Source organism: Haemaphysalis longicornis, unplaced genomic scaffold (genome assembly GCF_048455015.1).
Source record: "Haemaphysalis longicornis isolate Haplotype H1 unplaced genomic scaffold, Haemaphysalis longicornis Haplotype H1 scaffold_7, whole genome shotgun sequence".
Lineage (NCBI taxonomy): Eukaryota > Metazoa > Arthropoda > Arachnida > Ixodida > Ixodidae > Haemaphysalis > Haemaphysalis longicornis.
The window spans coordinates 159493339-159518342 of NW_027526422.1; the positions used below are offsets into that span (position 1 = coordinate 159493339).

Genomic DNA, 25004 nt, shown 5'->3' on the forward strand with positions numbered 1-25004 from the left:
TGGAGGGGGATTCATTGGGTGTGATTTTTACCTAAATAATAATATCGTTCTGTTATCAAGCAAAGGCTGTGGTGGAATATAATGCCGCGAACCATATACGGATTTGTTTATTTATTGTTTGTTTTTAATGCCCGGCTGCGCCCGGATCTGTTATCTGTGTCCCATGCGAAGCGCGTGTTCCATTCTTTATTTTTATGCCGCACGGGCTATCTTATTCAGGTAAGCAGAGGGTTTCGCCCTAACGCCGCTAAACCAGAATAATCTTCTGTGATCTACAATGTTCTGGATGTGAACCGACGGTTCCAGAACTCTGACGCTGCAGGATAAAAGCCTGCACAGCACACGCCGCGGCATTCGATTCTGCGACGCTCGCCGACGCAAGTCACTTTGTTGACCGCTGCTTCCTTGCGACAGACACCCTCGCGGTGTGTCTGTCGCAAGAGGCATTGTACGGTTTAAGCAACGCAAATCCCACGTTTTGGTCACCAATTTCACTGAGGAGTACCATCATTTAAACAAGGGCGCTGCAATTGCATTCCTCGAAGAAACGCAACAAGAAAGTGACGTGATCGCAGTCGCCGAATTTGAACGCGCACCCGAAGATGCCTTCAAGTTTCCGCATTCCTTCGACGTGAATCCGGCGCTACCACAAGAACAACGGAACAAACTATTGGCTTTGCTGCGTCGCTAGAGCGAGTGTTTTTCGTCGAACTCGAAACTACGCCAGACACCTCTAGCGAAGCACCGAATAATAACCGAAGATGGAGCCCGACCTACCCGACAGTCACCGTACCGCGTCTCTTCCCACGAGCGGGAAGCCATCCGGACTCAAGTCGACGACATGCTCAGCGACGACATAATACAGCTATCGAAAAGTCCGTGGGCTGCGCCGGTCGTACTCGTGAAGAAAAAGGACGGCACTTTAAGGTTCTGCGTTGACTACCGGAGACTGAACAAAAGCGCCAAAAAGGACGTGTACCCCCTCCCACGAATCGACGACGCCCTCGACCACCTCTGCCACGCGAAGTACTTCTCATCGATGGATCCGAAGACCGGCTACTCGCAAATTGAAGTGGACGAGAGAGACCGAGAGAAGACTGCATTCATAACCCCGGACGATCTGTACGAGTTCAAGGTGATGCCGTTTGGGCTCTGCACGGCGCGAGCAACGTTTCAAAGGGTCATGGACACTGTGCTAGCCGGCCTGAAGTGGCACACCTAACTCGTCTACCTCGACGACGTTGTGGTATTCGCCCGGAATTTCGATGAACACCTTGCAAGGTTGGAGTCTGTACTCGAGGCTATTCGCTCGTTGGGGTTAACGCTGAAGCCCGAAATGTTCCGCTTCGCTTACGAGGAACTCAAGTTTTTTGGGACTCGTATTCAACGCCGCGAAAGTCCTGCCTGACCCAGCAAAAACATCAGCCATAGCGAACTTCCCAAGACCGAAAGACAAAAAGAGCGTGCGAAGATTTATCGGACTGTGCGCATACACCGGCGCTTTGTCGCAAGCTTCGCACGCATCGCAGAGCCACTCACCTGCTTGACAAAAGATAGCACCCCTTTCGCCTGAGAAAACGCTCAAGAAAAAGCATTCTGCGAGCTGAAACAACGGCTGCAAATCCCGCCCGTGCTCGTTCATTTCGACGAAAACGCTGAAACGGAAATGCGCACGGACGCCAGCGATATAGGTTTGGGGGCCGTCCTAGTCGAAAAGCAAAGGTAATCGCCTTTGCAAGCCGTGGTCTGTCGAAGGAAGAGAAAAACTACTCTGCCTCCGAAAAGGAGTGCCTGGCAATCATATGGGCCATTTCAAAATTTCGCCCTTACGTGTATGGTAGACCGTTCAAGGTTGTGACAGACCACCATGCGATGTGTTGGGTCGCCAATTTGAAGGACCCCTCTGGCCGTCTTGGGCGGTGGAGTTTGCGCCTGCAAGTGTTCGACGTTACAATCGTCTACAAATCCGGCAGGAAACACTCCGACGCCGACTGCCTGTCCCGCACCCCTGCCGACGCACCACCACAAGACTCCGATGAAGGCAGCGCGTTCTTCGGGGTTGTTACGGAGAGCGACCTAGCCGCCCAGCAGTGTGCCGAACCGGACTTGCGCGTAATGATCGGCTACTTCGAAGGACGAAACGTCAGCGTGCCTAGAGCGTTCAAGCGGAACTTACCAGCATTCAGCCCAAAAACTCCGTCCTCGTGAAGAAGAATTTCAGCCCCGGAACGGGAACCAATTATCTACTTGTCATCCCCGCAGACCTTCGTGACGAAATTTTGGAAGCGTCGCACGACGACCCGTCTTCCGGACATCTCGGCACAGCTCGCACTATTGCAAAAATTAAGGCGAAGTACTTCTGGCCCCGTCTTACATCTGACGTCACCCACTACGTTCGGAGTTGCCGTGACTGCCAGCGACGAAAAATGCCGCGGAAAAGACCCGCCCTGTATTTCTGCAACCAATCGCCGTCCCTTCAAGGACCTTTCAACAGATTGAAATGGACCTTCTAGGCCCGTTCCCTACGTCATGATCAGAGAAAAAGTGGATTGTCGTAGCGACAGACTACATGATGCGCTACGCAGAGACCGCCGCTCTTCCTAGGGGGACTGCACGAGAAGTCGCCAAGTTCTTTATAAACCAAGTTGTGCTGCGACATGGAGCCCCTGAAGTCCTAATGACGGACAGCGGAACGGCCTTTACCGTGGAGCTGATGCTAGGAATCTTACGCTACAGCAACACGGATCACCGAAGAACGACGGCGTACTACCCCAAACGAAAGGGCTAGCGGAACGTCTGAACAAGACGATTGCGGATATGCTGTCCATATACGTCGATGTTGAACATAAGACTTGGGATGAGGTCCTCCCGTATGTCACGTTTGCGTACAATACAGCGACGCAGGAAACTACGCAGATGACACCGTTCGAGCTTGTCTACGGAAGACGGCCGACTACGATGCTCGACGCCATGCTTCCGCATGTAGAAGACGACGACCTCAACGCCGATGTCCAACGATACCCTCAACGTGCGGAGGAGGACCGCCAGCTCCCTCGAGTTCGATAACGGACCAGCAGCTGGTGGATGCCGGCCGCTACAACCTCCGACGCCGAGACGCCGAGTACCAACCAGGGGATCGTGTGTGGGTTTGGACTCCCATTCGACGATGCGGACACAGTGAAAAGCTTCTGCGACGGTAGTTCAGACCCTACCAGATTCTACGACGTGTTGGCCAATTAACCTACGAAGTGATCCCCAGTGGTAATTCCGGCACATCACGACGATGCACACGACCCGAAGTCGTCCACGTGGTTCGCCTTAAACCGTACTTCGCAAGATGACGAACTTTTTTGTTGTTGTTTTGTTGTTGCTATTTGTTCGGACTCGTTTTATTTTAGCATCCGGTCGATGCACTCTTAGAGGTTGGGTAATGACGCGAACCATATACGGGTTTGTTTATTTATTGTTTGTTTTTAATCCCCGGCCGCGCCCGGATCTGTTATCTGTGTCCGATGCGAAGCGCGTGTTCCATTCTTTATTTTTATGCCGCACGGGCTATCTCATTCAGATAAGCAGAGGGTTTCGCCCTAACGCCGCTAGCCCAGAATAATCTTCTGTGATCTACAATGTTCTGGATGTGAATCGACGGTTCCAGAAACTCTGCCGCCGCAAGATAAAAGCCTGCACAGCACACGCCGCGGCATTCGATTCTGCGACGCTCGCCGACGCAAGTCACTTGTTGACCGCTGCTTCGCCGCCTCTGTATTCGTTTGAGTTGTTAGGGGAGCACAAGTTCGCTCCAATCAACTTGTTTCTCCTTCAAGACAACTGCGTCGTCCTTGGCTTCGTGAAAATATATTACAAATTCCGTGAGATTGCCTGGAGGGATATACCTCGAGCCATTTTGTGGCGGTAATGCTGCTTTAAAAGGTAGAGGAGGAATCTGGAATATATCTTCCGGAATGTTTTGCAGTAGTATGTTAGGGTAAGGAAGCAAACACAAAATCATGTTGAGGGTCTTTAAACCATTGGTGAAACTCAAAAACTTTAGGAACTCTCTGTCCCCCCTAGAGCAATTAGGAACGGAACACTTATAAAAGATGACATATTGGTGGGTATTCAACGGACATCATTAGGAATGACGCACACCAAGAGATTCTGCGTAGAAAAACAGTATGGAATGACAAGACGTCGTCGTCTATACAGACGCGACGCAATAAGCAAGGTACGGAGTAACGTGCGGCCGTTACCTCCGGAACCGACCATATGTCAAGTCTTACGCTCCGGTAGTCTAACACCGCGCAGGCTGTAGAGACGGCGATCACCCTTGCCCTCTCCCTGACAAAGGCCAAAATAATTATTACGGACAGTCCAGCCACCTGCCAAGCATACCAAGCAAGTAGGATTTGAAGACAAGCGCTTCGGGTGCTACTTCAACGACCGCCACAGAAGCAGGTCAGAATGGTATTAACCGGCGCACTCTGCTTTTCGCGCAACCACACGGGACACGTCCTGGCCAGAGAACTCCCCACCGGGCACCGCAAGAAAAGGCGGACCACACCTGCTACCACTCCTCACATACGCCGACATCACCCAAGATAACCGACTACCGAGGCACCTCCATCCACCCGTCACCGACCAGCCAACGAAAGAACAGAAAGGCCTCCTCAGACAACTGCAGGTTAATACGCACCTACAATTAACACGACTACACGCTATCCATCCTACTCTTTATGATCCTGTGTGTACTTATTGCCAAGCCCCAGGCGCACCATATTGTCTGGGAATGGTACCAAAGATCTTGCCCCGTCCCTAACCCCCTCACTCAAGGAATGGGAGAGTAGGCTGGCCAGCTCCTACCCTGAAACGCAGCTTTTACTAGCGGGAAGGGCGCAGACAGCCGGCAGTACCAACTGCGTCTGGACTGAAAACCCCGACCACACACATACTCACCTCAGCTGTGATTAAAGTTTCTCTCCCTTATAGCAACTGAATAGTCGTTGTAATATAGCGAACACTATAGAAAAGGCAACAAGAACATAGGCCAAATGTTAAGGTAGTTGATACCTTCCTAAGCTGCATTCCGCATCTTACAGATGACATTCCGCCAACGTGCGTGAGAATACGCTGCCCAGAACACATAAGTACTCTCAAGGAGATGCGGCAAAAAGAGACTAACATCAAGTTCAGAACATCTTGTTCTTGACTATTATTTGATTGATTGATTGTAGGGTTTAACGCGCCGACGAAACGCGGGCGATGAGGCGCGCCGTAGTGGAGGCCTCCGGATTAATTTTGACCACTTGGGGATATTTAGAGTGCGCCGAAATCTCGTACACACGGGCGTTTTTGCTTTTCGCCTCCATCAGAAAAGCGGCCGCCGCGGCCGAGAATCCAACCCGCGACCTTGTGCTCAGCAGCGCAACGCCTTAGCCACTGAGCCACCGCGACGGGTGGACTGTTAATTGAGCTACACAACCCTCGGACACGTAGATGCATAGAACATAGCTTTTTAAAGGAACAAACAAACTTTTGAGTTGTATTGCTTTGCCGAATCGAAGGGTTTCTTTTTTAACTACTCTATTTAGATAGGCTATGGGTGAATATGAGCATTGTTAATCGTAGTTTTAGCAATGTTTATTCGCTTCCAGTTTCTATAACGAACTACTAGGGGTAGGTTGGAGGCGATTTATTGAAATAGAAGGTGGAAAGGAAGTGGAATGGGGATATTTTAACTCATTTGGGAGTTCACCAGCATACAATCCAGTCCAGGGGAATGGGAGCGAGGGAATGAAAGGGGATAGGTGGGAACATTTGGGGACAGAGAGAGGGATAGAAACAAAGAGATAAGGATTGCGTAAGGTTCGGCAGCAGGCATTGGCCTATAGTCGTTTTATGAGACCGGTCTACTCGAGAAAGGCCAGGACATGTCGGAAGGTTTTCCGCCGGATGGATGTGGGGCCCGTGGGGAAAATCAGGGACATCAGGATGTAGCTTTGCCGCCCGAAACGCTGTAGTTTGGCCTGAAGATCGGCTCTCGGGCATCATACTGGCGGCAGGAGCAGAGCAGGGGCCCCAGGGTCTCGGGCTTTGGGCAGTCCACACATGTGAGCAACGACCGCCGACATGTTCTAGTTCAGAATGCTTTCTTGTAAAACTCATCTTCCTCTGCACCAAAATATAGAAATTGAAATTCAGGAGTGCGGTCATTCAACTACTGATCTTTTAAAGGTCAGTTATTTCTCTTCTGCCTTTAAAAATATCTCACCGACGATATTTGTTGACCCCGGCGTGCGTTTATGCATGGCTGAAAGAATGTTATCTTCGGCAGCAAAGCACGTCATGTTCCACTGGTCCTTGCCTGCTTTTTCTGGTGTGATCTTTTAACGGCGATTGGGTTAGTGAAAACAGCAGAGCTGCGTACCTAAAGAGTCGTCAGAAAATACCATTGTTTAGGGAAAGGTACATATCTGCATATACTGCTCCGAATATATAACATCAACTTTAACTAAATTACTCAATTGCGCAGCTGATAGACAAAACCTTGCTAGAATGCCTAAACGTCGCGTTTGTCTGTTGAAATACCCGTTGAAATAACTACACAACATTTTCTAGATTTATATGCACCGCTAGATTAGTTACGCGAACACATCAGAGAAAACCGGTACCACACGGTACATGTTGCTAGTGAGCCACAAAATAAATTACCAGAAATTGTGCTGCTCTTACAGTAAAAACCTGCTATACACTATGCTGTGATTTTTTTGCAGAAAACACTACGCGTTCCACTACACAGCAGGCGCAACGCCAGATACGGCCAACTTCACCGTTGGGAAAGGTACACATCGAAGCTGTTTAGCCCTTTCAGTGCTTCAATGTAATATTATAAAAGCCTTGCAGGTTGGATATATCGTATCAAGCTTTAATACGTTTTGGAACGAAAGAAAACCTGCAACTTTGTCAGGACTTGCATTGTGTGTACCGTAGTATCTGTTTCCGAAACCAGGAAACTTTGTGGAGCTAGTGAAGGGAACGGGAACAACCTTTTTTGAGTGGGTTTCATACAAATGATACTGTCTTTTTAGGCATTGCTTCAAAAGTGTGCATAAAAGTACCCCATCGAATTTTAAGTTTTTTGTGCCCAGCATTGCATGTATTTTTCTACATACTCTATTTTATACATTACGAAGCGAAACACGCGCGCACTAAAAAGCACACTGAACATTCTACTTCTTGCCATCCAGCGGGAACCACGTAAATTGTATTGCCAATTCCACATTAACGTTTCTCATAATCAGGATAATTTCCTAGAAAAGCTCTTGGCAAACCAATTACAAAAATGTGGCAGAGAGGAAAAACCAACTATTTTAAGGATGTATTTTTCATGGATTTCAACGAAACCGGTTGTCGTCTATTTTCCTTACAATAAACATAATGCCGCTTTGGACATCTGGCTGCCTGCGTTTTTAATAGCTCTAAGAATCTGACATAAAGCGCGACTCTAGACGCCAAATAAAACATGAGGCAAACGTTTATTGGATTGAGTAAAGAACACAGACGACACAAAGCGAATGGATGAAGTTGAAACTTGCCGCTATGCCGCCTCGTTGCTTAGGCGCTAAAGAACAGGTTTTATCAAATCGCCATGCATATCGTGTAAACTCATCCCTGCGGTAGCTTTTCCTCTTGTCTGTGCTGTTTCTCGAGCGTAGCTTAATCGGTCCTTATAGTGCGGTTCTAAAACATGTGGTCGTTGGAGGGAGGCTACTCAATATTGTGTGCCTTTTTTAGCCGATTAGGGTTGTGCGGTAATGACTATAGGCATATTCTAAACGGGTGAGTAGTCTGTAGCTTGTTTTCGACCCTACCAGAAGAATACAACCGAACATGGGAGATGAGAGCATGTTAACCTGGCGAGTGAGGTATAAATAAGTAAAAATTACATTCCTCGCAACAATGTAGAAGTATGTATATGTTTTTATGTGTTCGTCTTCGTGTTGAAAAGCGCCTGCAGACGGAGCACCGAAGAAGGAAGACACAGGACAAGCGCTGACTCCCTACTCGTAATTTGTTTGGGGGAATGAGAAAATATAATATGCATGTGCCGTCGGGTTGTGTGAAAATAAGTATTCGAACGTCAAACAGAACCAGATAAAATGCTCCTGAACAGTGGGTAATTCTCGTACACATTAATAAATGCATTTATTAGTAATTTGAAGCAAATAATCTTTGACTTAGCATAATGCCTTCCTAATGCTTGCGAGCGATGCCATAAGCTCTAGTAATTTTTTGTACCTGAATATTTGTTTATAAGCAGTCTTCCGAATGAGTACCCAGCACCTTTTTTCTACTCTAATTACAAACAAGGTATTTATGTCAAATAAGTTCCTCTACTGCCACCTACGGCAGTCCCCGACGCACGGCGATGACTCTAATGCTGAAATATTCGACTTCCGAAGCGGAAACCCTTAACTCAAGAACGTTTTACACACGACACGCACACCCGCACATCTGGAGCGTACAAGCTCACGCACAAAAAAAATCTCAAGCTGTCGTCTCGTGCACATCCTCAGTAGCGTTGTAAAATACATTCCGCTGTACCGTATATCAGTCACCCGCTGAGCGTCCCTTTTAGGGAGGATAGTCTTTCTTGGGCTACTTCCATGCGAAAGTTTGTTCTGGATCTTTGTATGTTTCTTTTTCCGCTATTGTGTCTGTCCGTCGACTGAGGAATCCGGCCACAAGTGTAAGAGATTGTTGAACGCGAAGGTTAAGGGGCCATTGCCTTTCCGAAGCACTAAATTTGAAAACACATCATACTTGTCATGACTATTGAGCAAAGAGAAAATATTAGAAAAATTTCAAGAAAACATCAATCCACAACTGCTACTCGTAGGGTTCATTTATTTGAGAATGAATTTTTGTTTTTATACTTGCTAGAAATAATGAAAATACGTTGTTTGAAAACAATAATTTGGCCAAAAAATTCAAAAATGGCTCTGCGAGTTAGGACCTCGTGGTGGTGCTCTAAGTTCAACGATAACAACAGGTTCCAGCAGATTGCATGAGCACTGTAACTTCGTGAAATCGTAAAGATTTTAAGAAACCTCTTCAGTGTTTATCGCCAAAGAATCCAAATGGGGGAGGCTTGATAGGTTTGTAGAGGAGAGAAGGGAGTCATTTACGAGGCAGAAGCGGCAGCAGACTATTGCCTTTCGACGATATTTGCAGCGATGTGCTCAGCTACGCGGTCATTTTAAATTCATTTCTTTATTACGCTACACCGCACTTTTTCACTGAACTGGGCTCGGCATAAAGTTTACGCAGGGCGTCTGTGATGGCTTTTCGCGGTAGCTATTTATCGCCATGATATCGTGCGTACATCGTGGCCACTCACACATAACTTCTGCATGTTTTCGGTAAATATTTGTTTTCTCCTAATTCGCATATCAAAAAAAGATTGTTAGATTCTTAGCTCCTTTTAACCTTAAAATATATTGTACTTATTGTAATTTATTTTGAAAGCCCCGCTACTTTATTAAGACCTGGTGTCAGTTGCCGTGTTAACGGTTATTGTGGTAAATTTAGAATTGAAGTGGTTGCCAATAACATTTGATCACCAACTTTGTCGATAACGGAAAGGCATTTCCGGAGATATGCTCACTGCATATTCCGTCAATGGTTAACAAGTTGCGCGACAGTGCAGGGCCCACTTCAGTAAAGATGTTTGGTGTTTTCACTATTTTCGGTCCAACTATAAGCCTCGAGCTTCGCGATCGCTGCACCGCCTGCCGCCACTTCTCCGCGGCGCTTACGGGATGGGCGCTGCACAGCTGGTAGTGCCTCATGCAGTATTTTATTTCTCTTTCGCTTCCTTTTGCCTTTCGGTGACCTAAAGAGCTTGTTATGGTGATGACTGTAAGCAAATAGTACGTTTAGGGCACTTCAGAAAACAGATGCGTCCTGATAGAGCGCTCGAACGCCAGCGAGAACTATCCCGGGACGCGGTAGTGCTCGCTTTTTCGCTGCTCTTACGGGCTTCGGCGACGGCAGCAGCATATCACCACTATCACCTGCGACTACGACAGACCATATAGTTAATCGAGAGACGGAAGTGAATTCTTTTGTCGCCTCGTTTATACCTTGTACAGACACCGTGATAGGTTGGTTTCACTTTGCAGCGCGGACAACGAGTGAGGCTTTGTTTCGAATGTATACCTCGCAAAAAAGTATGATTTGGAGATGTGTTTACCTAATACCTAATAATAACTTGCGCCTTTTATGGGGATCGAGGCCACGCAAAAATGTTAGGTATATTACAGTGCTGTGCGCCGTGAAATATGTGCCCATTACGCCTTATTTAAAAACCAAGGTGGGTCAATAAAACCACAGAAAAATAAAATGTCTGCCACTCCCGAAGAAAGGAAATAGCTCGTACGAGAATGAAAAAAAAGGGTATCTTCGGAAATGCTAAAAAAATGTTTGTCGAAACTTAAGACAGGTAGAACTTGCCATACCACTAGATGCTAAATGCACCCCTTTCTGCAAGACATGGGAGGGGGGCGGGTACGGCAGGGGCACGCTTAATGATCGTTGTGTTCAAACGCGCAGCGAAATCAAGGAATAGATGTTGTCGTAAGCTGCGCGTTCACTTTTATTTAGGCTTTCGACTTTACCGAACAGCTAATCAGTTGGAGGACGCATTTTTCGTAGTTATACAGTAAGTACATACGTAGTCACAATCGATAAAAGGTGTCGTTGTAAGAGGGTGGTATCTGATACGCCCCTCGGATTTCACTTTTTTGCTAGATTCCGCAGGCTGCCTATGTCATATGAAGATGTTTCGAGGAAGAGTTTAGTCGCGGACGCGGATATATAAGGGGAGTATACATGCACAAGATCATGAATGTTTGCGGGTGCTGACCTTAAGACAAGATGACCCAGCAGTAATTTTTTTGCTGATTCCCGCATATAATTTTGCATTATCCATTGTACTTATTTCGTAGAATGCCTGTGAAAATTATGCTACATTGGCTTGTTCAGGATAGCGATCAATTTGTGAAGTTTGAAGCGTAACTGACGAGGTGTGCTATACGCTAGATTATGTAAGCACACGAAACCGATATACATCGTAATGTATAGCCGTAGCATGCGTATCTGAAAGAATGCTGCTTACGGAGGTACTGTTAGTAGATTTCAGGGCTGTGGAATTACAATCAGCTCCATGCATATGCTGGTTTCACGAAGCCGGCCTGTGACCCACACCTGGCGCTAGTGCGGACCAAGTGTACCACACTAACATCGCGTCAGAAGCATTTCCCCACTCGCAAATACACAGCAGTTGGGAAAAAGTGACTTCTACACATAAATATGTATTTCCAACGCAGACAAACGGGAAATATCAGTCGCCAATGTGCCGCAAGAGCAACGGCGACAGTAGTGAGCGGGCCGGAAACTCCCACCACTGCTTTCGAAATTGGCCGTTAGGGGGATTTCAGTGGCGCCCCTACAGGCAGCGCTCGAGGCGTATAGTGTTTGGTCATCACTTGCCACTGCCTTGCTAAGCAAATAAACTAGTGTTTCTTAACACTTGCGCAGACGAAGTGCCTGAGGTGAAGTATGTTCGTTACACCGACTACAAGGACTGCGTTATAACCGAAGCATCGCACTTTGCGGAAGGTGAGTAATCAGAACCATCCTTTAAACCTAGATGTTCTGTTCCATCAAATTTTATATGTTGCCTAATAACGCATAATTGACCAAAACAACATTTAATAAATAGGGAGAGATAGAGAATAATATTCAATAAAACGTATCGTAGAAACTGTTCGCCAGGAAGATTTTGAAAATTATTTCGCTCCACAGGAAGAGTAGCCTTAGCTGGCTTTACAGCGCCCCTCGCCCTAAAGAATCTTTTCCGTCCAGTGTCCCGAATATAATCTAAATTCTCGATGTGACTACACCCGCGGTTGTTCCGATTTTTCTCCAACAGCGCCAGGAATTACTCAGGTCCTGCTTTTGAGAGGGTTCACTTGATTAAAGGAGTATATATTTTGGTTCTAAGTGGTGAAAAAATCCGATGACCTTAGGACAACTGCATCACCCTCTCGTATATTAACTTGCATAACTACACGCGAGATTGGCAATATTGCCGATATTTTGGTGCCCATTGGGCAGTTCCTTGTTCATAAGATAGAGACACCCCTTGCTGGAAAATTCCAGTGATGAGACATATGTTTTGATATTTCCTTTTATATTTATTTTCTGCGCCCAAAATAACCTATATTCATTTTTTTATAGGTGTGGTTTTATTCCGAGTGCCGCATTCAACAGTTTTTGCGAGTCTTATGAGTGCACCTTCTAGTTTTTGCCGTCCGGATTTTGAAAAACATACGAAGCCCGTCATCCCTTATTTTGTTTCCACTTTCTTTAAACCGTATTTTAAAAACAAAGCATTGTTCACAAAATACCTATCCGCCAAAATATTTATACTATTCAAAGAAATATCAATAGACGTGCACTAAAAATGCACGTTATTAAAGAGGATAAAGAAACCGATAGTGGTTCAGCACCAACACTACTGTTTAATCATATTTTGTATGTCTCAAACAGTTTATAATTACCTCCCCACCACTTGTCAAGTTCTTTACGTCATTGAGGTTGCAGCAACCTCGCGGTCATCGTACCGCGTCATGACATTGTGAGCATGGAGAAATGGGCCGGTTAGCTAGGTGTAGAAAACAATCACTACGGCGGCAAAATATCTCAAACTTCACACGTACGGGCACGTCTTTGCTCGTTCGCTACATAACAAGAAGAAATTATCTGACAGCAAAGAAGAGCATCGGAGTCTTAGGGGAAGGTGGTGGACTTCTCATTATAGGCAATTTTAAATATAAAACAACTGCCTTTATGCAATCTGGAACGGGCAGATTAGCACATTTCGTATGACGATTCCCGGGTGCCCATTGTTTAGTGCGAGTGAATAGCTCTAGTTTACTCTTCATAATGGCCACACAAAAAACTGTTGTGAAGGATTGCGTAAAAGAGCATTGGGGATTCACATTACCTTCAGCTTTCTCTTATGTGCACAATCTGTCGGCGCTGCAATTTGACAGAGCAGCGCGAAAAAGAGTCTCAAAAACGCCAAATAGCACCGATATTTACTGATTTGTAATCATTGTAAGCGAATAAACAAATGTATTTGCAGCACCTGGAAACTCAATTAAGAAACGCTACAGAAGAGCAGTGGCCGAGCAAAGTGTTTTCTTGATTCAACCTTGCAGGCGCCACTGCTACCTCGCCGTGTGTATTTACTTCTCCAAAATGTGAGCTTATCGCAACATTCTCACTGTGCCATCATAATCTCTAAGTTGCTCTATAAAAGCATTTTAAACCGTTGTTTTGGTACACCAGAAGTGTGGCCATCAGCTCAGTTTTTTCTTACAGTTCATTGAGAACATCTACATCACCATCATTGTATTAGTAATAATTACAGTCAACGCATTAATGTTTACGTAACGAACACTATTTGTAGTTGCTGTGAACCATTCCTATTATACAAAAGGAGCCCAAATGCAGGGTAAGAGAGAAAACAAATTCTCCATATGAAACTCTCATAGCGAATAGGAACTCTATTGAGAAACACAAATATATATTGTGAAAGACTCCGAAAACCCAATCTAATTCTACGACGCGCAGAATATCGATGCGCAAAAAATATAACTCAATAGAAATACAAACAATCCGTTGCACGGTTTACTATTTTTGCACGTGTAACCCCATTGCGCCCAATCTGGGTCCTGTAGACAGGGAAACTTCTATTTTGCCTTATTCAGTAAACTCATTTCCCCAGAATCTTAATCCTGTGTGGAGGTTATGCCTTTCTTTCTCCTCTTGTGCACCCACAACCATAACGCTACTTGAGAACCACTTGTTGCGCGCTCTCCAAGTTACGTGCCTCACCTTGATATTATTTCGTTTTCTTTATTCACGGAAGAATAAATTCTGCACGAGTCAGTTTTGTGGTCCTTGGAGCTCATACTGCATCTTCAGAGGCTCATTTGTGTCTTCCCTCCCATGAATCTTTCAGCTGCCTAACAGAGGCTCAGCAGTTCATATTACTAACCCGACTTTCCTAACAAAATTGCTCTGAAAGTGCGCATTCTGTGCAAGTGGAAGTTTTCAATAAAAAACGCATACTATATTGGTTTTTAGAGCTTTAGGATTTCACCTTGCGCGGGCTAAGAACGCGTCGAATCGCTTGTACATAGTTATGGTTACATTGTTCCTTTAATCTCTTCCCATCTTCCTTTACGAGTACGAAAGGCCTCTTTACCTCTTTATGTTACTTCTGTCGATTCGTTGATATTTAAGGCCCGCACCTATCTTTCTAAAAGGAGAATAAGCATTGAAAAACAAGAAAAAGGTAACTTAGGCAGACTTCAGAAAAAAACGTTGCACACACCATGTAACTTCCAAAATACGGACTATTACAATGCACAGAAGTTGAGGTAAATGAGGTCACCACTTTTTTCATTGCCACAAAGAGATAATACTAAACCAATGCCACCGGTAAGCTATGGAATATGCGGTACGTAAGGTATTTCTTGGATAAAACTGTTTGAAATGTCTGTCATACCACTCAAGCCCAAAAAGTGTGCCCAGGGTATACGTTATCTCCCTCTTAGCGCACAGCGCCTTGGTGCCCGGTACACGGGTTTCGCCGCTGCGGCGGCACCCGTGTAACCGGACGAGCGATGTGCCAGCCCAGCAGACGGAAAGCGGGAAACTGGCGACCCGCCAAAGTGTGAGCGGCAGGGTTCACCACGCAGCTAAGGCGCAACTCCGAGAGCGTAACCACGGTTCAGAACGTTTTAGTGGCTCCCGCTCACACTTTCGCCATGGGTAGCCGCCTCCTCTGTTTGTGGATCATCCAAACCACGTCATATTTGTGCGAGAGGTTCAAACACAATTTTTAACGGCTAGCTCCACGGCAGTCAAGGGCTGCGAGATAAAAGCAGAGGAGCGCGCACCGCCCTGCAGTAGCTGCTCACGCAATCCCTTCCTGAGACGCACCAGGTATACGCCCTGACCGAGAAGACTGCAGTTCGCGCTGAGCACAGATTCCGCCTTATAAAGTATAGTAATCGTCGTGGGTTTTCTTTCTCTTTGTTTAGTCTGCACAATATCAACCTGCTCGGGAGGGCAGCTTGATGAACGAATGCTTTTGGAGTAATTTCTCATGTGCTTTTCATTTGAACGAATGAACCGTCCAGCACTAAATGCGCCCATTGCAGAAAATGCGCTGTTACAAAGCAGTAAAAATTCCAATCTGAAAACAAGAAAAATAGGAAGGACGGTGGAGAAGACATCTAATACAATGCTTTTAGGCATTGTGCCTGTGAGTGCTCAAAGAATGAAGAACGGTCGCGTTTTTCATTCTTTTATTTCATCTGAAGTGCCTAATTGCAATAAATCACCTTGTTTAAACCCACAAAACCAACAGAAGAGCCGCGAACACTGCTTTCTTTTCCCTGAGGAGAATTTCTTATTTCCTCCTTAATTTTTTCCAATAAAGGAAGGTTGTACTTTTGCCGGCTCTCCAACATTGTTCTTAGTTCCGCTGTTTTACCCACCGAATGTAATAGTATTTGCTCTAAGCTTACGGCTCATGCATAAACAGGCACTTATGAGTCACCACAAATGCAAACCACTTTCTGTTCACAAGCTTCTCTAGAAAATCTGCTTCCAGAAAACCTTCGTTCGAATGTTATCCTGGGATTTCAGGTTGGCTGCTTGTTTTCAGAAAATCAGGTACCACTGTACTTCAAAAGGTATTTGTGTCACTACTTTAGCTGACGTGAACGAGTATGAACGTGCCCTTAGGAAGACGTTTCCATACTTGTCTCCTCGCTAATAAAAAATTAAAAAAAAAACGCAAGGAGGTGCGAACGACACACATATACAAAGACCCATAAAATATTTAAACACAAAGGCAGTTTCTTGACAAAGTTTAGCGCCGCTCTACTGTTCAAACTCGAGTACAAGCTCCTCGAATGTAGGTTATCACGTATCGCATTTGTGTGCTTCTTGACCGCTTTGTTACAGGTGTCGTTTTTGGTAGTTCATTGGCCGCGACCTCTTGCTGCACCAGCTTTTCAATGTAGTGACTTCAAAAATGCCGCTGTCAGGCTCCACAATGTTTCCCGACAATGTTATAGATTGCCGTATATTTGTTTCTAGCTGCACGTCGGTGGCAGCAGGTGAAAGGTTCTCACACCGGGTACATTTATAGGAAAGAGGTGGTATTTCTTGTTGTGTACCTGCTGTAGAGTGTGGGTAACCATGCACCCATCAATGCACGCGCGTTTCCTCGTGTCCAAGAATAATGGGAATTGGCCCTCATTTGATCAGCTCATCACTGTGGCGAGTATCAAAAATTTTGCGCTTTTGCGGGAAAAATAATATTGACTGGAACCATTCAGTTACTGGTAACTAGCTCTGGTGGTAAATGTTAAAAAGAGGCTGACGTAAATACTATTGCAGTCATTCGCAAAGAGGTAGCACATGCTTTTCTTCTGCAAAAGAAAAAGACGCTGAGTAGTGGGTTAATTTGCCACCACGCAAGCGCGTTATATGGCGTGTGATCACAGTGACAGCTATGCCTGCATGTGATGAAAATTTTATAACGTTAATTATGCTATACGCAGAGTGCACGCTGTGGGTGTCGAAAGAGGTCGAAGACTTGGTGCCGGTACACTGCCTTGAGCAGTTCGGAGACATCTGCGGGTTCGCTGTGCCACTCCATGACGCCGACCTCTGCGAAGACGACTTCACAGACATCGAAGATGCGGACGACTAAACTCTTTCCCATAACATAAATTGCCGGCTTCCGAATTGACTATGGCATTGGTGACTAATTGTGTGCCGAATGTATCTAATTTTTATATGATTTCAGCGTCATTGGGAAATTGGAAGACAACTGTGTTGCATTAGGATGTACTAATAAAGCAGTAAATGAGAAAGCGTGTTTTTCACGAGACTGGATATGTGCGAAACACCCAGAGAAATTACTTTTTCGGAGTTCCCTACTCATGCACGGTGCTTCTTGTTGCACGGTGCTTCTTGTATTGCACGGTGCTTCTTGTATTTCTTTGTATATACTCTCGCCATGTTCTTTTCATGCATGGGCAGGACATGCACTTGCTAATGAAATTAAAGTACAGATATGGGCAGCAGTCAATCGTTTCCGCGCTGTGGTAAATTTTCGGAGAGTGCACTTTTCCATTGATATTTTGTATTATTATCGGCATTTGACAGCTTCTCGCCGTAATGCTAACAGTAGGGGGCACCGCCCCTCATACTGAGCCACCATACGTATCTGTCGCCTTCCCTGTGAAGAAAAGTTCAGGTGAATGGCAGAACCTTTCAGTATCCCTCGACACCATGGCGTTGCTGTTGCTGATGGGATTCCAACATTTTCACAACACACGGAGTTCGTAATTTTTGTAATTCGGTTTTAAAATTCAGTGAACAGCTAAAATGTCGCCTGTGTAGCGACACCGCTAACACCTAGTCTTCATAGTTACGGAGTGTCCTGCGAGATAAGAAGTTTTAAACTGAGGGGCACAGACCTCGAACCGCAGCTGTCAACAGCTTGGTCAAGCTGCGGCAGATGGGGTTCCCGACATTTGAAGGCCAGAAATATCCGGCCTTTGCTAAATCCGGGGCTAGATTGAAGATACATTCAGAAACGACTTCCAGGAGCAGCAATAGCGAGGACATCGAGGAGCCATATTTACAGTGTTACTTGCCACAGGAAAACGTTTTACCTGAATAAGATAAACCTCAAAATTGTGATACCTACACGTTTCCTAAGCGTAGGTAATGGGTCATCGGTATTTTCACTAAGCACAGCGCATGCGGGTATTACTATGTGGTTCCGCTGTGCATAGATAAGTAGGCTGTTAAAAACGCATTCAGTAAGAGGCAGAATTTTGGAGACTGAGCCCCATGCTTATTCCTTTGATGGACATCGGGACACATACGTCCGTCTTTCTATTTAATGTTCTCGTCACTGTTGCTCCCTGACAAATCTCGCACCATTACGTAAGCACCACTACCTTCAAGTAGCGGCTACAGCAGAACATTCCACATGTACTTTCGTAACGATGCCGATCAGAATCCTTAGGTTCTTCGTGACTATGTCTTGATTTGTTGCGTTCTCGTGAGATACTTTCCAGCAGGAAAAAAACATCTGGCGAGCAAATATTGTCTTTCTTGCGTTAGAATTAATACTCACAATCAATAAAGCTATATTTTGTTATTTCTGAGCGTGTAGAGACAGAGGAAACGATTTTTACGAAAAGCTGTGCAGTTATTTTCGTGGCAGAGCGGGGGCTGTTCATGCCACACCGATGTTATTTTTTGTGTAAAGGTAAGAAGGAATATATTCCAATTTGGTAAGAACCTTCACTGAAAGAACTTCGCTGGCATACGTCGACAGTTATACCTGCGCCCGTAAATCAGAGCTTCACCCCTGGGTGGTGCCGCTAGTGCTGTACCAGCAAAAAAGAAGTTCACGCTAGGTAGACATAGAAGGTAGGTAATGACTTCCTGTGTGGGAGTTTTTTAACACCATTTTTTCAGAAGAAGTGTTTGCTCCGACTAGGAAGCGGTACAAATTGATTCCAATTGAGCACAGTAACCCAACTGGACAGTGGGACATACGAGTCCCACTTTTTTTTGGGCAATCAATTGCGCCTTAATTTTTGGGATTGTTTCGGTATAATGAGAAACTGATAAATAGCTAACGAAGAATGTTTTTAGCACGGTTACTTAGTTTCCTTGTGTCCACCGAAGTGTTAAGCAGTAACCTATTTCGTGGAGCGCTAACATCGGTTTTCTGTATTTTTCCTACCCACACACTCTGTGACATTACCGTCAACACTTCCCTCCACCCAACTCCCACCTTTCCAGAGCCGAATAGACCACACTTCGCCGGCTACAGACCAACCCTCCTCCACCATATCTACCCCACCCAGTATTATAGTGCCTGCCACTTTTGCCCCCAGCCAGGCACCCTGTACCATCTGGTCTGGGAGTGCCAAAAATCCCCATCCCTCACACCCAATCCCCGTCCTACGTACGAGCAGTGGGTGGACCGGCTGTCCAGCTCGGACTTCTCGACCCAGCGCATGCTGATAGATAGGGCACGAGCAGCCAGCAAGGACCAGGGCATCCCGGACTAGCGGACGCCCCCCACCGGTGCCCTCACCATCCTGCACCCTGAAGGATCCCCCTTCGAGCATAAAGGGTTCGCGAGCCCGAACCCGCCCGACGAAGTAACGCCGATCCGCATGAGAACAAATCACCGGTTTATTCCGGGAAAACCAAGGTTGGAAAAAAAACAAAGCAAGTTGGGAGCAATATAAAAAGAGTACAGCAAGCAAGCACGAAAAGCGCGTAAAGAAAACATTGCGGCGGTTGACGCCCTGCCTGTCCAGAAAGTTACAGCTGTACACTCACGGCGACGCATTCAGTCACTTGAGCCGACGACGGGTAAAGAGCGTCCGCCGCGGACGCTGGTTGCTTCTCGCTGTCCGGGCGTCATTGCTGTGGCTGGCCGCCCGTCGGTCCTATCCGCAGCCCGCGGAAGCAGCCGCTCTCGCGTGTGCCCCGGTGCGCCCTCCCCCCCGGCGCTCCTGTGAGCGCCGCTTTTACGCCACTCCATTGGTTGTGCGCATGTTCCGGGTTGTATGCGCACTACACGTATTTGTCCCGTCTCACTGTTCCTTACACACGCGCGCGAGCTCACGACGCACTAACGCCACTATCGCTGTTCGACGCGCGCACTTCACCGTAATCACCCTGAGCGGGCACTCGTAGGGGCTGCGTCCCTACAACCCTTAAGCTCGAAATTAAAGATGTTTGTTCTCTCTCTCTCTCTTAGCACTAAGGCACGTATAAATACCGCATTAAATCTTTCAATATCCCGTCCTTCCTAAATACTTTTCCCCAGTTTTTCGGTACAACAGCGATTGATTGATTGATTGTAGGGTTTAACGCGCCGACGCAACGCAGGCGATGAGGCGCGCCGTAGTGGAGGGCTCCGGATTAATTTCGACCACCTGGGGATCTTTAACGTGCTCCGAAATCTCGTACACACGGGCGTTTTTGCTTTTCGCCTCCATCAGAAAAGCGGCCGCCGCGGCCGGGAAACGAACCCGTGACCTCGTGCTCAGCAGCGCAACGCCTTAGCCACTAAGCCACCGCGGCGGGTACAACAGCGATCCTTTAATTCCTGGTAGTTCATTCAGCACAAGAAAAGAACAGCGGTTACCACCGGGTCAGTCTTCCTAATTGGAATATATAAACAAGGCAAAGTAGAAAGAGGTGCAAAGCTTTTTTGTGCTGGTAACGTCTGGAATTTGATGCAAAAAACGAGTGAATTCTTTACTATTGGAGCTATCTTGTCGCCCTCAAGGTCATCCTAGCATCTTTGGTACGATGAATAAAACGTGGGTAACTGATCAAGTAGGAACTAAAAGTGGGCGTGTTGGTAGGGTTGCTACTCCCTTGTTTCCAGTAAAAGTAGTCGCTCTGAATTCTACTCAGGGCGTTCGTTTTTAAGAGAAATTCTGGAGAAAAGGCCGAGGGTGACTTCTGGGAAGACATGCATGGTTGGTAGGTAGTCCGCTGAAGGGCAATAACCAAACGGACTAAGTTTTAAAGTACCGACTAGGCAATAGAAAATGAAGGTTCACTTGGAACACTTATTAACCTGTTCTTTTTCTTGCTTTGAGCAGCCAACCCTTTTGCTTGCAATCTGTATACATCTATTGCGGGTACCATTCATCGGACGTGTTGATGGGCCAAGGACGTCGAATTGTCGAGCCCTATTGGCAACTAACTCCTTAAAAAATGAACTGCCATTAACTCACAAGAAACAGTTTGGTATTCATGAAGTCTGCAGCTTTGTCATGCGCAAATTCTCGACAGTGGGTAATATACCAGAAGGACCCAATTCAAGAGAAACTCTGGCAAGGCGGAGCTGTGGTGATAATATTAAGCACATGATAATATTTCGAGGGGGGTTCAAATGCTTTAAAAATGCGATTCATGCTATTTGTAATTAATGAGGTCACCACAGTGCGAAATCCGTAGTTGCGAGTGGACAACCTGTATTCCAGCGACAAGAATTGTGCTCCATTATCAGATATAACAACCTCTGGTATGCCATGTCTTGCAAAGATACGTTGCAGGTACATCATGACAGTGGCACTTGTTATCGAAGATAGCAAGGCTATCGGCGGGTACCTAGAAAAATAATTCACGACCACCAAGTACCATTTTGCTAGAATATGGCAGAGATCAGCACCTAGCTGTTGCAAAGGACGTTGTGGAGTGGTTGTCGGGATCATTGGTTCGGACATTTGTTGTCTGTGCTCTGCGCATACGCGGCAATCGGTCACCAAAGCTCTCAGCTGACTACTGAACCCAGGCCACAATACCGACTCTCTGGCTCGAGCGGTGCAAATTCTCGATTCCCTGTTGACTTTCATGCAAGCGTATTCATATATCTGCGCGCAATTTCTGTTGAATTACAAGCCATGCACCTGTCAGTAGCAGACCTTCTACGACTGTCAGCGTGGCTCTTTCCTGCTACTATGGACGCGAAACCGTCGAAAGCAACGAGAACTTTGACCACCCTTTCCGGCTGAATCTCATGTGTGTTTGACAGACATCATCAGCTGCTTGATCTGCTTTCACCTTTTCAAAAAGGTCAGCTTCGATGGCGTTTGACAAAGAGCCAGAAACGTGCTTGCTGACGTCGCCAACAGACAGTGCATGGTCCATTTGTTTACCCCGAATCGGGGCTCTGGACAACATATCTGCAGTAACAAGACTCTTACCCGCGACATGCACAACCTCATAGCTGAACCGCATCAGCCTCATGCGAAAACGCTGAATGCGAGGCAGTAAAACATCTAAAGGAGATTTTCCCGACAAGGATATAAGTGGTTTGTGGTCGGTTTCACACACAATTTCAAGACCTTTGATGTACCCTTCAAATCTTTCTGCCGCCCATGTCATTGCCAATGCTTCCTTTTCAATCTGGGAATACCTGGTTTCGGCAGTTGTCAACGAGCGCGAGGCAAAGGCACCTGGTCGTTTTTCTTTGTTTGGTTGAATTTGCATAAGTACTGCCCTCAAACCGAATGATGACGCCGAACTGATAACGTCTTTAACATATGACAGCGCTTGCTCTTGGGCTGGTCCCCACGTCCATTCAGAACCCTTCAAAAGCAAGTGGCGTAAGGGCGCCGTTTTCGAAGTCAACTCTGGTCTGAACCTTGCCAGATGGTTAGTCATACCGAACAGCCGTCGAACGTCAGATACGTAATTTGGCGTCGCCAAAAGTTTGATGGCCCTAACCTTTTCAGGGTCCGGCTCGATTGCATCTCGACGTATCACACAACCAAGAAACTATCTCGGGTACTCCAAAACAACACTTTTCTTTGTTTAGCGTAACGCCAGCACTTGTGAGGCGGTCTAAAGTTAGACGCAGAGGCTCGTCATGTTCAGCCTTGTCGCAGCCATATTTGAGCACATCATCCATCATGTTTACCACACCTGGGATTTTTTCCAGAATCTGCGACATTTTCTTTTGAAAAAATTCAGGTGCTGACGTTATCCCAAACGGTAGTCACTGAAAACACTATCACCCAAATGGCGTTATGAAGGCAGTTAACAATTCGCTTTCGGGCGACAACTTGATCTGATAGAAACCAGAGTTAGCGTCTGGCTTTGAAAACACAGATGCACCACTTAACAGACCGAGGCTATCCTCTACCATTGGCAAGATATAGGGCTCGCGAAGTACACTTTATTTATTTGCGTCAAGTCAACGCAAATACGAATATCTCCAGATGGTTTGACTACTGGTACAATACCCTTGCAGCATTCTGTGGGTTCGTCTACTTTGCGGACTATATCATCCCGCTCCATACGCTTGAGCTCCTGCTTAACTAGGTCCCGCAAGGGCAAGACAATGCGACCCGCAACCTGAATCGCAAAGGGAGTCGCGTTCGGCTTCAGTGGAATATTGTATTCTCTGTTCATAGCTCCCAGGGAACTGAAAAGCTGCGGGTGGGAAGCCTCGATGGCTGACGTGCAAATTACCAAGTCAGCGAACTTAAGCTCGAGAACTTCCAGCACTGGAAGACTCAAAATTATGGAGCGTAAGGGTGAGACAACGTAGACAGTTTGTCGGACCGTGCGTTTTTTCCACTGGATATTGGCAACAAACTTTCCGAGAACATAGAGTGGCTCATTCGCGGGTCCTGTTAAGGTTATGTCGCACTTCTCTAACCTGGTAGGCCATTCAGGAAACGTTGAGGGTACCACGAAAACTTCTGCACCCGAGCCTAGTTTAGCGAACACCGGAGTGCCGTTTATGACGACCTGAGCATACCAAAAATTAGAGTGCTCCCCGTGCACCGCGCCATCAAAATACGCCCCCTTGTCCATATGGAGAGAAGAAAGTTGTACCTTCTTTCGGTCGCCTGCAGCCTTTTTCCGACACACCACTGCAAAATGTCCGGAACAACCACAGCAGTTGCATTTCGCAGCTTTTGCCGGGCAGAAGGTCCCGGGGTGCGCTCCTTGGCCGCAGCTGGGGCATGGACGGGGGGTGCGTGGTCGGTAAGACTGTTCTCTGGTGCGCTGCCCTTGTATGCCAGGTGCACTGTTTCTTGACGAGCTGCCCGGAGGCTGTCCTGAAGAATTCTTCCGGGGCTGCCCTTGGCTGCTCACCGCGTCCAGGTTGCTGGCTGCCGCTGCCGAAAGTTCGTCGCTGGTTTCTCGCAGCTGCTGCTGCTGTCGTTGGACGGTCTCCTTCAAGCGAGCTTTTGCCAAAGCACCTGCGAGTGTTAAATTTGCATCCATTTGTAGATACTCGGAGAGCTTCGCATCACTGAGGCTGACGACAAATCTGCCGCGGATCATGCGTTCCTTTTCCTGGTAGTCGCACCGGTCCGCAAGCGTGTCCAACGCAGTGATGAATTGGTCGACTGATTCGCCAGGCTGTTGAATGCGTCGGTGAAAACATGTGCTCTCATCAACTAGGTTCCGTGCGGACACAAAGTGGTGCTTGAACTTTTTTTTGACGACTTCGAACTGCTTCTGTTGCTCTTCAGATAAAGCGAAAGTTGAGAAGATTTCTCTGGCTTGCCTTCCTATCGTATAACGCAGAGTCCGAACTTGTGGTTCTTCACTTTGCTCGCTTAAGCCCGAGGCAAAGCGGTAGTCATCGAAGAGCTGGATCCAAGAAGGCCATTCAGATGTCCGGTCGAAGTCTAACGTTGGCGGAGCTCGAATAGCGAACATGCCGTGGAATGGCTTGACTCCATTGTCTTCTGACATGGTGGCGCTTGAAGATTGGTGCAGCACCCCTTGAATATCAAAAGACGCCATCTTCTGACAATGTCGTGTGGCGGCCTAGAAGTAGGCCGAGTGCAGCTGGGCTGCCGCAAGAACGGGGAAAGGGACAGAGCTGCAGACGATGCGGGCGAGATAATGACAACTTTTATTCCATGCCATCAGCGTACATATATAACAAACACACATGGGACCAGTGACGTCACGTACAAACTGCACGTGGTGCGTCGGGGCGAAAGCAGCAGATAACACAGGCATACGATACGCGACATAGGCGCTATCAACACACTCTCGCTTAGACAATAATTTCGGGGTGCCGTTTACAGGAGTAGTCAATATGCGATTAGCCAAGCACATTTCCGTGGGTACCCCTAGCAGCAATGATTGGCCAATCCTACCAGCCGCAGTAATCAAAATGACACAGAGGGGAGAATGATGGTAGCATACAGAGGACACAGCTGCACCACCGAGCAGGCGCTGTCCAAGGAAGTACTGGTGGCTGCATTGTTGTACCACCTAATGACAGTACATAAACTGAGCCTGCCATTTTCTTGTGACAC

General features: G+C 46.7%; 2 protein-coding genes across 2 annotated transcripts in view; one reads left to right on the forward strand and one right to left on the reverse strand.

Moving 5' to 3' along the window:
• LOC144145398 (uncharacterized) overlaps positions 1-17027 on the forward strand; it is a 41362-nt gene extending 24335 nt beyond the window's left edge. Inside the window, exons 3-5 of the mRNA XM_077676987.1 lie at positions 6771-6838; positions 11599-11679; positions 16713-17027. Of these exons, the coding sequence (XP_077533113.1) occupies positions 6771-6838; positions 11599-11679; positions 16713-16864 (301 nt within the window). The 3' untranslated portion in view covers positions 16865-17027. The remainder of the gene's footprint in view (positions 1-6770; positions 6839-11598; positions 11680-16712) is intronic.
• Positions 17028-21421: 4394 nt separating this feature from the next.
• Positions 21422-24462, reverse strand: LOC144146628 (uncharacterized). Its single transcript, XM_077678564.1, has 2 exons — positions 23281-24462; positions 21422-21451 (listed from the first exon to the last, which is right to left on the reverse strand). The coding sequence occupies exons 1-2, from the start codon at positions 24427-24429 to the stop codon at positions 21422-21424; spliced, it is 1179 nt and encodes a 392-aa protein (XP_077534690.1). The 5' UTR covers positions 24430-24462.
• Positions 24463-25004: the final 542 nt, after the last annotated feature.

Bases quoted from the DNA above. Each gene is read 5' to 3' on its own strand.
- LOC144146628 (XM_077678564.1), bottom strand. From the start codon at position 24,429: ATGTCAGAAGACAATGGAGTCAAGCCATTCCACGGCATGTTCGCTATT. The intron at 21,452-23,280 runs GTCCGACAAACT...GCGTATGCGCAG, and splicing joins TCCAGTGGAAAAAACGCACG to AGCACAGACAACAAATGTCC.